Raw genomic sequence first — 13356 nt, 5'->3', positions numbered from 1 at the left:
CAGACCCCAGTCTGACGGCCAGCACCTCCTCCCAGCCCCCCAGCCCTGACGGCTAACAGAACCGGGGTGAGTGAAGACCTCAAACCTCCCTACGCCCGCTCATATGTAGTGTTGCTGTGTGCTGTTCTAAAGTGCATTTAAAACTCAGGAGAGCATGGTACTAGCTTCCTCTCAGAGAGCAGCACGGCTCCTCCCGAAAACCCTCAGTGTCTAAATGCATTTAAAATTGAGGGTAGGGCACCAGCACCAGAGGTGGGTTGGAGTACAACGACCATCCTCTGGATGCTGTAAAACGTGCCCACCCCCAAGGCCCTATATGTATGTGTTATGTGAGAGTGTGAGTAATGTGGATGTCTAGGTTGCAGAATAAAATTGAGGCACAGGCGGCCAGAAGGGGACAGAGGGGGAGTGCCTCCCCTGCACCCTGGTGACATACCTGCACCCCAAGCCCTGCGTGTGTGGGTGGGTGTGGTAGAGCGGGAATAGGGAGGCAGCTGAGGATGGGGAGGGAAGAAAGGGAGGGGCAAGCGGCCCCTCCCTGGGGCCAGCTCCCCCGCTGACCCCAGTAGGCACCCCCACACTCTGGAACCCACCAGGGCAAGGGGGCCCAGGCACATCTGGACCGGGGCCTGCAGCAGCAGCACCGCCCAGCCCCACAGAGTCCGGGGCAGCCCACCCGACTCCACCCCAGAGAAAACTGCACCCACCCCATCATCCAATCATCTCCCAAACTACACAAGACAATAGACACCCAGGTTGAGTTCATTCTCCTATATCTCTCCCCCCACCTGCAGAGTGAGCTCCTGTAGTGAGGAGACCACCTGCAAAGATATAACAACCGCCCCACCAGTTAGAGAGCCCCCTAGTTGGGCCGATGCACCAGAGGTCCCCTGCACTGGGGCTGAGCCCCCTTGCACCCACCCGCCCACAGCTCCGGCGACACAACAGCCAGGACCCAAGCCCCCAAGGCCCGGCCAGCACCCCAGACCGGGGGGCGGAGCACCCTCAGACCCCTAAGCCTCCACGCCCGTCCCGGACCCTCCCAGGGGCAGCCAGGCTACCAGGCCAGTAACCAACGTCCGCCAGCACAGACCCTCCCCCATCTCTGCTGTACGCAGCCACAAGGAAAACACCATCTTAGAGCCCCAGAGCTCCTAACCAGGTCATGGCCACATCCCCCAGGTTAGGCCCTCCAGGGAAAACGTCCCTAGGGACTCCCCAGACGCCCTAAGGCCGTCCCTACCCCCATATCAACCACAATAGCGAAGGCAGGACCAAACCATGACCCCCCACCCCCACTAGGTGATGAAGCCGATCAAAGGAGCCCAAAGGGATTGATTAAATGTGATGGCAGAGGCTGTATCAAGACTAATGTGATCTATTAGATGGTTTTTATATTGGTTAGAATTAAGATTATTTTTATTTTTCCAGTTAATGAGGACCATTTTCTTGGCTATGCATAGGGCCGTAAAAACAACGTGGGCTGTGTTTATTTCTGCAGCGACCTCATCCAAGTTGCCCAGCAAGCATACTAAAGGGGAGGCTGGAATGTTACATTTCAGACACTTTGATAAGTCTTCACATATCTCATGCCAAAATTTCTGAACTGGTGGACAGAACCAAAGAGCGTGGATGTAATTGTCCGGTGTATTTGCTGTGCAGTGTGAGCAGTTGTTGGAAGGCGTATAGCCCATCTTGAACATCCTATGACCAGTATAGTGCACTCTGTGTAATATTTTGTATTGTATTAATTGCAAACTGGGATTTCTGATCCATTGAAAGGTTTTTAAGCATATCTGAGACCAAAGGTTTGGGTCTAAGTTGATTGATAAATCTGCTTCCCATTTTGCAATAGGAAGGGATATTGATTCATCTATTTTAGAAAGTGTTCTGTATATTTTAGACAATAATTTGGGGGGTTTTAGACTAAAAAATTGTACCACACTTGGTGGTGTTTGTAATTCAGCTTCACTGGGATTAAATTTCTTTTTTACTATGGATTTAATTTGTTGATATTCCAAAAATAGTTTCTTGTTGATCCCATATTGTGTAACTAGTCTGTCAAACGAAATAAAGTCTGTTCCTTCCAACATATGTTCCAAGTATTTAATTCCTTTGCAACTCCAATCTGGAAAGTTTATCATATTATTGTTTTGTAATATGTCCGGATTGTTCCAGATAGGTGTGCGTTTGCATGGGATTAATGAAGACTCTGTCATTATTAGAAACTCCCACCATGCTGTCAGAGAAGAGCTAATATTGATGCTTTTAAAGCATTCATGTCGTTTGATGTTTGAGCTGATAAATGGTAGGTCTGAAATTTCTAGGTTATTACATAGTGCCTGTTCTACATCTATCCAAGGTTCATCTAAGAGGGTGTGTTTAAACCATCTAGAGATGAACTGAAGCCTGTTGGCTAAAAAATAGTGATTAAAGTTAGGCAGATTTAATCCTCCTTTATCCTTGGTCCTTTGTAGTGTTTTTAAGGTGATACGTGGGGGTTTATCTTTCCAAAGGAATTTAGAAATGTACGAGTCTAGAGATCTGAACCAATCTTGTGATGGCTTATTTGGGATCATTGAAAATAAATAGTTTATTTTTGGCAAGACCATCATTTTTATAGCGGCGACCCTTCCCATGAGTGATATGGGTAAAGATTTCCATCTAGCCAGGTCGCCTTCTACTGTCTTTAAAAGTGGGATGTGGTTTAATTTAGTTAATTCTGAAAGTTTAGGAGAGACATTAATACCTAAATATTTTCTATTTCCAGATTGCAGTGGGGAAGGAGAAGAATTATGGAAGGAGCAATTAATCGGAAGAGCTGTTGATTTCGACCAGTTAATTGAATAATCTGAGACACTTGAGAAAGAATTTATCAATGCAATTACCCCAGAGAGATTGGTTTGTGAGTTTTGGAGAAAAAGTAACACATCATCTGCATAAAGGCTGATTTTATGTTCTATATTCTTACATTTTATGCCCCTAATTGTTGTAGCCTGTCTAATTGCTGCTGCTAATGGCTCAATAAAAATTGCAAACAGTGAAGGGGAGAGTGGGCATCCCTGTCTGGTGCCCCTCAGAAGAGAGAAGCTGGAGGATGTTTGGTCATTTGTTCTGACACAAGCTGTTGGGGAGTTATATAATATTTTTAACCAGTTAATGAAAGAAGGTCCAAAACCAAATTTGTGTAAAGTTGCAAATAGAAATTTCCAGTTAACTCTGTCAAATGCTTTTTCTGCATCTAAAAAAAATATTATGGTTTCAGTGTTTTTACTGCATGAGTAGTCTATTAAATTAAGTAATCTACGTGTATTTGTTGATGAGTGCCTACCTTTTATAAAACCAGTTTGGTCAGGATGAATTAAGAGGGGGGTTATTTTCTCTAATCTCTTTGAGAGAGCTTTGCAGATTATTTTAAGGTCTACATTAATAAGGGATATTGGACGATAGCTTGAGGGATATACAGGGTCTTTGCCTGGTTTTAGTAAGAGACTGATATTTGCAGAGTTCATATTTGGTGGTAGTCTACCATTTTCTTTGATTTCCTGCAACATCCTGTGAAAAACTGGTGCCAGAATCGTCCAGAATTCTTTGTAAAAATCTGTTGGAAAACCATCTGGACCTGGAGCCTTATTATTGGGCATACTTATCAGAGCTTCCTGGAGTTCACCTGGCGTCAGTGGTGAATCCAGTGCTATTGCTTGGGTGTCTAAAAATTTTGGAAGAGTTATGTTGTCGAGAAATTGATCAATTTAGTTTTTAGATGGGTTTATTTGTGGTGTATATAAAGTTTCATAGAAATCCCTAAAAATTTTGTTTATTTTTTTAGGATCATATATTGTATTCCCAGATAAATCTTTAACAGCACATATAGTTGTTTTTTCTTTATTGATTTTTAACTGGTTTGCAAGAAATTGTCCGGATTTGTTACCGTGTTCATAATTTTGCAGGCGAAGTCTTTGTACTAAGAATTTAGTCTTTTTATTAATAATTTCATTTAATTCTAGTTTTGTCTTGCGTATTTTGTTTAATATTTCTTGATCTTGGTGTGACACATAGGCTTTTTCTAAGGATTTGATGTTTTTCTCCTGAATTTTTTTGTTTGCTTCTTATGTGATGAGAAAGAGATTATTTTACCTCTCATCACGGCTTTCCCTGCTTCCCAGAGGACAGATGCTGATGTTCCAGGAATGTCATTAAAGCCTAAATATAGAGTCCATTCTTTTTTAAAGTATTTGATAAGCTCTTCGTCTTTGAGCAGTGATGTATTAAATCTCCAGTTTTTTCTTGGTGTAGTATTATTCATCTGTATTAGTGTTAAAGATACAGGAGCATGATCGCTGACAGCTATAGGATGAATCTCAGTGTCTGTAATGTTACTCAGCAGTGAGCTGCTGACCAGAAAATAATCCAGACGAGAGTAGGAGTGATGGACATGTGAGAAGAAAGTATATTCCTTACTATTGGGGTGAAGGGAGCGCCATGCATCGCAAAGACCAAAGTCGCTCATATACTGTTTGATTATATTTGTGGACTGCCAGTTACGCTGAGTTCCTGCTGTATTGAGCCTATCCATTTCTTCATTCAGTCCCAGGTTGAGGTCTCCCCTCAATGAAAATGGAAACACATAATTTTTTTTTGTAAATAAAGAGAAGAAAATGCGCGGCAAGAAGCTCCATAGGTCTGACTATGTGTGTGCATAATAACTAATATGAGCAAATGTGTGCATGTGTCCTATATCTGTGTGCGCTGTGTGGCTGTTGTAAATGTGTTGCCTTTAAACGCATGTGTGTGCGTGATCGTGCAGAGTAAGCATGTAGAAATAGACAGTGTCGTTTGTGAATGGATAGGGAAACAGGTGATCGACATAGTGATAGAATAGAGAAGCAAATAAACCAAAGAGCAAGGTGCGCGACAAGAGAGAGAGAGGAAAAAAGGAATAAAAACGGAAACATTCCAATTAAAGCATTGGCGGAGAGTGACGGTGACGTTATACTAAATTAGCAAACTGAAATTACATAGTTAAGCAAAAGTTAATACAAGAGAGTGTGAGTGAAGAATAGTGTAGCAGATTCTTATCTGGTGTGCGGTCAATACAGCCATGGAGTGGTGCCAGGGTCACGGTAGAGCTGTCCGTCCACGTAGAGCCGGTCCACGGCGATGACAGCCCGGGAGCCTTTCTGGATAAAACTACGTCGGACTGGGAAGAGGACCCTGCGTCGTTCCAGGATCTGTCTGGGGAACTGATCGTTCACGCTGAAATCCGTTCCTTTCAGCTCTCTGCTGCGACTCACCTGCTCCTTCTGCTTGAAGTGGCCGAATTTGGCTACAATAGGACGTGGTCTCCCGCTTCCTGTCTTCGGAGCCCCGATGCGATTTCGAACCCTATGTTTTTCACCGTGTCCTCCGGCAGCTTCAGGTGGGTTTTAATGAAGCTTCTCACGGTCGTTTCCGGGTCCTCTCCGGCAGACTCTGGAATACCAGAAAACACCAGATTATCTCTCATGCTACGGGCTTGTAAATCTATAACGGTCTCTTTTATTTTTTTATTTTCTATGTTTAATTGGGTCACATTTTCGGTTAGAGATTTGACCGAGTCCCGTAGCGTGGCGTTTTCCGCAGCAAGTGTTTCCACCTGCCGCTGGCTGAACTCCAGGGATTCTTTTAGAGATTTAAATTCCCGGTGTAAGATCTCCACCAGGGACAGCCTTGCATCGAAACTGGACAATCGCTTATCGATTGACTCCAGGATGTTGACGATATCTTTGCCGGCAGGCGATGTTGTGCCGGGGGAGTCTGCCGGGCGATATCTTTTAGATGACGGCGTCTCAGCTTTGGCCGGGGAAGACGCGCTTTGGGCCTTCTTCATTACTAAATCTTCGAAGCACCGGTCGATGTATTCTTGGAGAGCGTCTAAACTCTCCTCGTTGTCCTCCAGGGTGTTAGAGATGATAGGACAGATGTTGTTAGTTATATGACAGTTGGTTAGTTTATTTGGCAATACTGAAGTTTAAAGAAACTTTGTTAAATTCTATGCTACCATTCGCTTTTTTTTTTTCCGCCATATCTCCGGCGTCTGACGTCACCTACAACATGGGTCGCTTACCTTTCCCCGTCACTTACCTCTCCACCGTCCCTTACCTCTCCCTAGGGTGCAAAAATATTTATTGCTAATAAACCTGTAGTCAGTTGGTGTATATTTGCTTTATATTTACAATAATAGAGTACAGAGGAATGGCAATGTGAAAGAAAAATCCCAACCACTTAAATAAATACAAAGGGACTGCCACTGAACAAGACTACAAACATAAACCAACTCCAGCAACTCCTATACAGTTGGACCAATGATTGCAGTGAGAGAAAAAAAAATCCATATAAACTTTCATATATATTTAAATTATAGTCAGTGAATCTTGTCCAGATGCATTCAGCTGTCGCGCACTGATTTTATCTGATTTTTTTTCCCAAGACTGCAGAAACATCTTTGATGTTAATTTCAAAGTAACACAAAGCAGCAACATGGGTGAGCATTTTTTTTCTAATGCAGACAAGCACTTTTGTTCTATAGCTTGTTTACTGAGCAACACTTCCATCTGTGCTGGAATGATAACGGAGAGGAGGAGCGTTAACGTGCAGACTGAACGCCAGACTCATTCCTACGGTTTTGTTATGCTCGTCATTATGTAGTTGTGTTTAGCCATTTAACATCACATTTATGCTTTTGGCTAGCAACAGTCTAGAGAGTTAAAACAGTAGCTTACACAGTCATAGTTCTAGTGTATGCATGAAAAATGCTCATTTAAAAACAGTATTTACAGTAAGGAAAAAAAAATACAAAAAAGTCACAGTTAACTGAAGTGCATGGAATGCAAACTAAACATGAAATTCAAACTTCATAGCATGTTTTTAATAATAAATGATCTGTGTTTGGTGACCAGTGTGTAGTTGTTACTAAATAAGTCATTACAGAGCTAAAATATAGTGGGCTTCTAAACATGCAGCAAGGTAGGGGGGCGTGACGTGTCACTGTCAGAACTCCTTAGTGTCTTTATTTTCAAACAGGTGGAGTCTCTGCTCCGCTGTCAGCCCTTCCTTCAGACTCTAAAGGAGAAGGGGGAGGAAGCTTACACGTCGTCAGCAGCCCTAACTGTCCCAGGGCATGTCTCGACTCACAGACTTTGACCTCATGGTGCGCTCTGAGCGTTTCGCTGCAGCAGCTGCCATCTTGAGGATGTCAGGGTTGCTTTTGGACTTCATGATATCATAGCCCCCTCGTTCCACCTCCTCCAGCGCCGGCTCCCCGAGCGCCTCATGAGCCAGCTGCAGCTGGTGTCTGAGCCGGCCCAGATCCCGCTCTGCTTTGGCCTTGACAATGCTCAGCTCTGTGTAAATGTCCTTGTACTTATCTGTTGCATATTTCTTATCTCTTTGGGCTGCTTGCAGTTCATCTTTGAGGGAGTTGATTTCCTGCTTCAGGTACTGGACTTCAGACTCCTTCACTTGCAGCATAACTTCTAACTCGTAGAGCTCCTTCCCCTGTATTGTGGTATTTGTGTCTCCCACTCCATCCTCAGAGGTCATGGAGCGCATCTTAGTGATTTCTGCTGCCAGTCGGTTGTTCAGCTCCTGGTTGTGCGCGTTGAGCTCCTGGTTCTCTCTCTGACACTGCCTGAGGGCCTGTCGCTCTGCCTCCAGTGCCTGGGCCAGGTGGGCGTTTTCCAGGCACTTCTGGGAATACTGTTCCGACAACACCTCAATCTCCCGCTGGAAGGAACACAACTCCTCCTCATGCTGTCTGCGGATCTCCTCGATGTCTGCATTCTCCGTATTGCTGTTGGCTTTGCGAGCCTTTTCCAGCTCCTTCTCCAGCTCTGTACGGTGGGCGTTTTTCATTGCTTCAATAGCTGCGATGGTGGCTGCCGTCTCCTCGGCCAGCAGCCTCTCCTTCTCCTCCTTCAGGTTCTCCAGCTCTCTCTGGTGTTTCTTCTGCAGCTCGTCGATCACTTTCTGGTGAGACTCCTCCATTGCAGCGAAACCTCTCTCACCGGTGGCCGGAGAGATGTAACCAGATCGGTCATCCTGCTCTCTCTCCAGAGCCATTCTCAGCTGGATCTCCAGCTCCTGTTTGTGCTTATTTGAGTCCAGGAGCTGCTTGTGACAGCTCTTCAGCTGTGCCTTCAGGTCCTCAATCCCTTGCTTATAACTCTCCAGTAGCTGCTCCAGCTCTACAGTCTCTCTAGGTTACACTGCGGTGGGCAGCGGCACCCTCCTTTCCTCCCGCATGGGCGTCTTCTCTACCTGTCGCCAGTGTTCTTCGATCACCTCCTCCACCATCTGCTGCCTCTCCAGAGATACGGGACCTAGCGAATCCGGAGGTTCGTCTCCCCTCTCATCGTCGGTCCTCCCTCCTTCTTTAACCGATGCAGGGTCTGAGCTTGTCACGTTCTCGTACCTCTTCCGTCTCTCCTCTCGTCTCCGACTGCGCTCGAGCTCCCCCATGTCTGCCTGGAGACTCTCGGCTTCCTGCGCCCGCTGTTGAGCCAGAGCCTGGGCTATGGGCCTGAACTCTGCCCAGTCAAATGTCTTAGAGCGGCCTTCTCGCCTGCGCTCGCAAGCTCTGCTCTTAATGACTCCAGAAGTGGCTTCTTTGTCCACAGATGAGGCCTCAGAAGAAGGAGAGTCCTGAGTGACATCTGGTCTGACGAGACCCTCTAAAGGAGAGAATGAGCCATGATCCTCGGTCGAGCTTGCCACATCAGGGGCAGTGGAGGGTCTGACATTCTTCATGACTGCTTGGATCCAGTTCCTACGTATGCCTGCTGTCATGGCAGACAGAGTGTGCACTCCTTCCTGCGTATGAATCTGAAAGCCATAGTTTCGCTGAGCCTGGTATTCAGTTACATTGTAGCAGGTGGACAGGTCAATCTCACCATCCAGGTCAGAGGCCTCCTCTGCAATTGAATCCTTGTAGTATCTCAGGCTGTGATCAGTCAGCACAAACCAAAACTTCTTCCACTGGCCTTGCTAGTTTCACCATCCAGCCTTTCTTGAAGTTCAGCAAGTCCGGCGTCATGACTGACTCAGTGGTCCTCCGGTCCAACGACTTGGCTCTCCTCAGAGGGGGCAGGGTAGAGGGAAAGTCCAGACCCTGACCCACGTCTTGCCTCTGTTCCTCTCTCTGGAAGCGTCTGTGTTCACTTCGGCCTTGTCTGACTCTGCTTCTCCCCGACTCCTCCACCTCCATTTTTTCCGGATTCTCCAACTCCAAGGCCTCCAACTTCTCGATAACACCGGAGCGACTCCTCTCGGGGCTGAAGACGGCCTCTCTCTCCTGCCTGTCTGGGCTCCTGAACCGGCTCCTCTTCTCAGCCTTTCTAGCCTCAGCCTCCAACCGCCGAGACCGCGCCGTGTCGTGGTGGCTGTAGGAGTGACCGCTCCTCTGGGTGGCCGGGTGGCTGTCTGTGCTCGTCACCGTGCTGCCGCTGGCATCCGAGTCGAGAGAGCTGACCGAGCCGCTATGTATCACCATCACCAACTCAGAAATATTTTATGTATTTCTGAAAAAATATGACCTGTGTCATTATAAAGTTGACAAAAAAGTAACGGATAACGACAACCCAGTTTATAAAAAACAAAACAAAACCGCCCACCGCATCGCCGGAGCACCACTTCCTGTCATAAATGACATCTACAGGAAGCGGTGTCTGAAAAGGGCTGGGAAAATCATCAAAGTCACCCAGCACATGGACTCTTCACCCTCCTGCCCTCTGGGAGGCGCTACAGGAGCCTCCGGACTAAGACCACCAGGTACCAGAACAGCTTCTTCCCCACAGCTGTCAGACTCCTGAACTCTGACCCACTGTTGCGGCTCCTCCAACCTATGGCCGCGGCAGGCTAAACATGAGGACACAGATGACGCGCAACAATAAACGCATAAAATACACTTCTGTACCATTTGCTCCTTTTATTCCACATGCAACTGTCCAATATATAAATCAGCACATGGGATTAACTATTAAACAAATGCACAGATTGCACAAACAAATAACTGCAACTCACCAATAACTGCACTAATTACAATGCCAACTTACAATTTGGCCTATGGCATCAATTAGTGCACAAATATACAAAAACCATCAAGTTACAGTCAAAATACATCAAAATCATTCAAGTTGCGCTCAAGCTGCGCTCAACAGAAAGTTTTTCCTCATGCTCACCCTACCTTTCTGCTCATCAACATCAGGTGCGGTGAACAGGTGAGTGCAACCACATTTATCATCTACCACACCCATGAGACACGCCCCACACCCGTGCACCAATACAGTGAGTCCATTTAAACCAACCCACTTAGTCAAAAAGGAACAACTCATATGGCTCCTACACCCACATTAAACTCATGGACTGAACATACACACCACTCACAACCACTAGCACTTTATATAGCCTCTGTAGAAAGTAGCCACATATTTCACTTATCTTAACTGCGCTACTGTATGATTCTTTATAAACAATCATTCTGTACAATACGATAATTATAATTCTACAACTGTTTACAACTGTTTATAACTTGCATATTTCTGTATAGTTTCATATTTATCTCCTGTACATAGCTTGTATACCCACTACAGCCTGTACATACTTATAGTTATAGCATATTCTTAACATACCTTCATACCGTGTACATTGTAACATACCCATAATAGACCCATTTTTGTAATATATCTATATTATTGCTAATATATATTTTGTAATATATCTATATCATGGCTAAAGCATTTGATGGATGCAAACTGCATTTTGTTGCCTTGTACTTGTGACATGTGCAATGACAATAAAGTTGAATTCTATTCTATTCTATTCTATTCAACTATTCCATATCTGTGAGGGGGGTGTTGGTTTATTAGGGTCTAAAATGTTTAAAGACAGACACATGGAGAGACTCAGAAATGAAAAGAGTAAGAGAATACCATTTCTGCACTCAGCCTACAAAAAGCTGGGTTCATTTTTATTTCAGTTTCATTTAAAGCATCAGTAATTTGGGTTTGGCTACATGGTGCCAGCAGAAGAAGCATTAGAGACAACACTGACATATGATCACATTTATGAAGTTGCTGTGAGAAATTTGATAGCAGTGCCTATTTTGGGATAAATAGGTGTTTTCTTTAACTGCATCTGGGTTCTGCAAAGGTTAGTATTTTGCAAATGATGATATCCGTTCACATTGGTGAGGTTTTACATCCCCCCCTCTGCATATTTATAACTCTGCAGAACAGATGTAAACATGTAAATGCCTAATGAAGAATTACATAATAATGTTTTCACATCCTATGTATCACCATCACCAACTCTTTTTTTCCTCATTCAATCTCTTGATTGCAACTCTTTTTTTAACCTTTTCAAACTATCTGAGAAATAACACATTACTATGTATTTTTATTAATATTGAAATGAAATATGCTGAAACACAATAAAAAGCAGAGATAGATGTGCAAGAGTCCACGCAGAAGGTTGATGCTCATAAACTACATGGTACAGACAGGGAGAGGCAATCACAGGCCCATACATTGCAGAGGTTGACATAATTAATTGTTGACACACATATTAAACACAAACCACTCTCTTTGCACTCAGGGGTTAATTTCCCATGGGAAGCAGCACATGCATGCCAAAACTGGAGCGAGCTACAGGTAGGCTGCAGTGAGAGAGACTGTTGCTAGGCAGACTCACTCAGCTTCCACATGAGCACAAATCACATTTCCTGTGGTTAAAAGCAACATTTGTAGGATACAGAACAGGGTCCATAAAAAACCCGGGTCTGTCATATATCTCATATAATAAGAGGATTTTAGAAAAATGATAAAGTATGGGTGTAATTCATTTTAAATTCTGATTACGTGTAAGTACCAATTTAAATTTCTGCTGGGCTTTTTGATATCTTAACCAGGCCTGGTGATGGATAGATTGACTCCATATTTGCTCCAGCAGTTTTCTGCCATTTATCTGTGTTTAGATCACAGGGGCAGCAGTCTAAACAGAGATGCCCATGGAGCTTGTGGGCATAGGTGAGAGCAGAAACATAGAGCGATTGGTAAACCTACAGCTAAGACTGAACAATATCTGCATCACTGTCACTGCCAGCTACACTTTCTCCACACTTTTAAATTAGACCTCAAGATACTTAAATTCATCCACTTGAGGAAGGAACTTGTAATCCTGTAAACTTCTAATCCCAGCTGTTTTGCACTCAGCTGTAAAGTCAGAGGTTATTACCTGGTAAGGAGAGAATAGCCACATCGTCTGCAAAGAGCACAGACATGATCTTGAGGACAGCAGTGCAAAAACCGCTGCGCTGCGCCTAGAAATCGGTCAGTGACAAACGGCAGTCCTGGCAGAGTCTATCGCTCACTGGGATTGGATCCGACTTACTACTTGCAGTGTGAACCAAGCTCTTACTATGGCAGGAATGGCATGTAGCAAAGGGCTGGTCGCTCCGTAGTCTTGAATCCCCCCTTGAATACTTTCTCCAAGTCTACCAAATGCATGTAGAGTTGTTGGGCAAACTCCCACATCCCTTCAGACAACCTCTGGAAGATAAAGAGCTGGTCCAGTGATCCACGACGAAGGACAGAAACTGCACTGATCCGCCAGAGTCTGATGTTCAACCTAGACAGAATCTCCTCTCCAACATCCTGGCACAGAATTTCCAGGAGGGCCGAGGAGTGAGCTCCCTCTGAAAACATTCCATCTGGTCTCCTTACTTGAAGAGCAGGACCACCACCACATCTGCCAATCCAGATGCACTGTCCCCAGCTTCCATGCAATACTGCAGAGGCACTTCAATGAAGAAGTCCTAAAACATCCAGAGTCTCAAGGAACTCGAGGCAAATCCCATCCATCTCAGGGACCCGGCCACCTGACAGCTCTCTGACTATTTCAGTGAATCCAAGAAGCTGCTCCATTTTTCTCTTTGTAGCCTCAGAATTACTCCAACAAATAACCCAAAAACCTGAGTTCAGAAAGTACATTTCCTATATTTAATGAACACAACCAAATGTAGTTGACGATTAATATCCAATATATCTTTGTCATACCGGACCCTTCCATCTCAGTGACATCAGTCAGGTCATTAAAGCTGGCAGCTGGGATTGCCTGGGGCTTGTGTGTTATTGATCATGTTACTAAAAGTAACAGGTATGTTTAATACACTGTGTATCAGACAAAAATATTGTGTCTTTTTACCCACAGCCAGCTCCATGTAAGACCTCCATCACCCGCCATCCTCCAGGGTCACCAATCACTAATCACCGGCGTCCTTCCAAGTAATTTTCTGTTGACTGGAGGTCTAATTAGAAAGTT

General features: G+C 44.8%; 1 protein-coding gene across 1 annotated transcript; it reads right to left on the bottom strand.

Moving 5' to 3' along the window:
* Nucleotides 1–6719: 6719 nt before the first annotated feature.
* LOC146374382 (myosin phosphatase Rho-interacting protein-like) lies at nt 6720–9511 on the bottom strand. The gene is given in 2 exon segments (XM_084951682.1): nt 6720–9025; nt 9027–9511. Coding segments are annotated over 2 exon segments (2100 nt in total). The 5' UTR covers nt 9245–9511; the 3' UTR covers nt 6720–7143.
* Between the last annotated feature and the right edge of the window lie 3845 nt (nt 9512–13356).

This window comes from Perissodus microlepis, chromosome 14 (genome assembly GCF_051167445.1).
Source record: "Perissodus microlepis isolate ML-2025 ecotype Zambia chromosome 14, ASM5116744v1, whole genome shotgun sequence".
Classification (NCBI taxonomy): Eukaryota; Metazoa; Chordata; class Actinopteri; order Cichliformes; family Cichlidae; genus Perissodus; species Perissodus microlepis.
The sequence above is the reverse complement of the archived record's forward strand: the minus strand, read 5'-3'. Positions and strand labels throughout refer to the sequence as shown.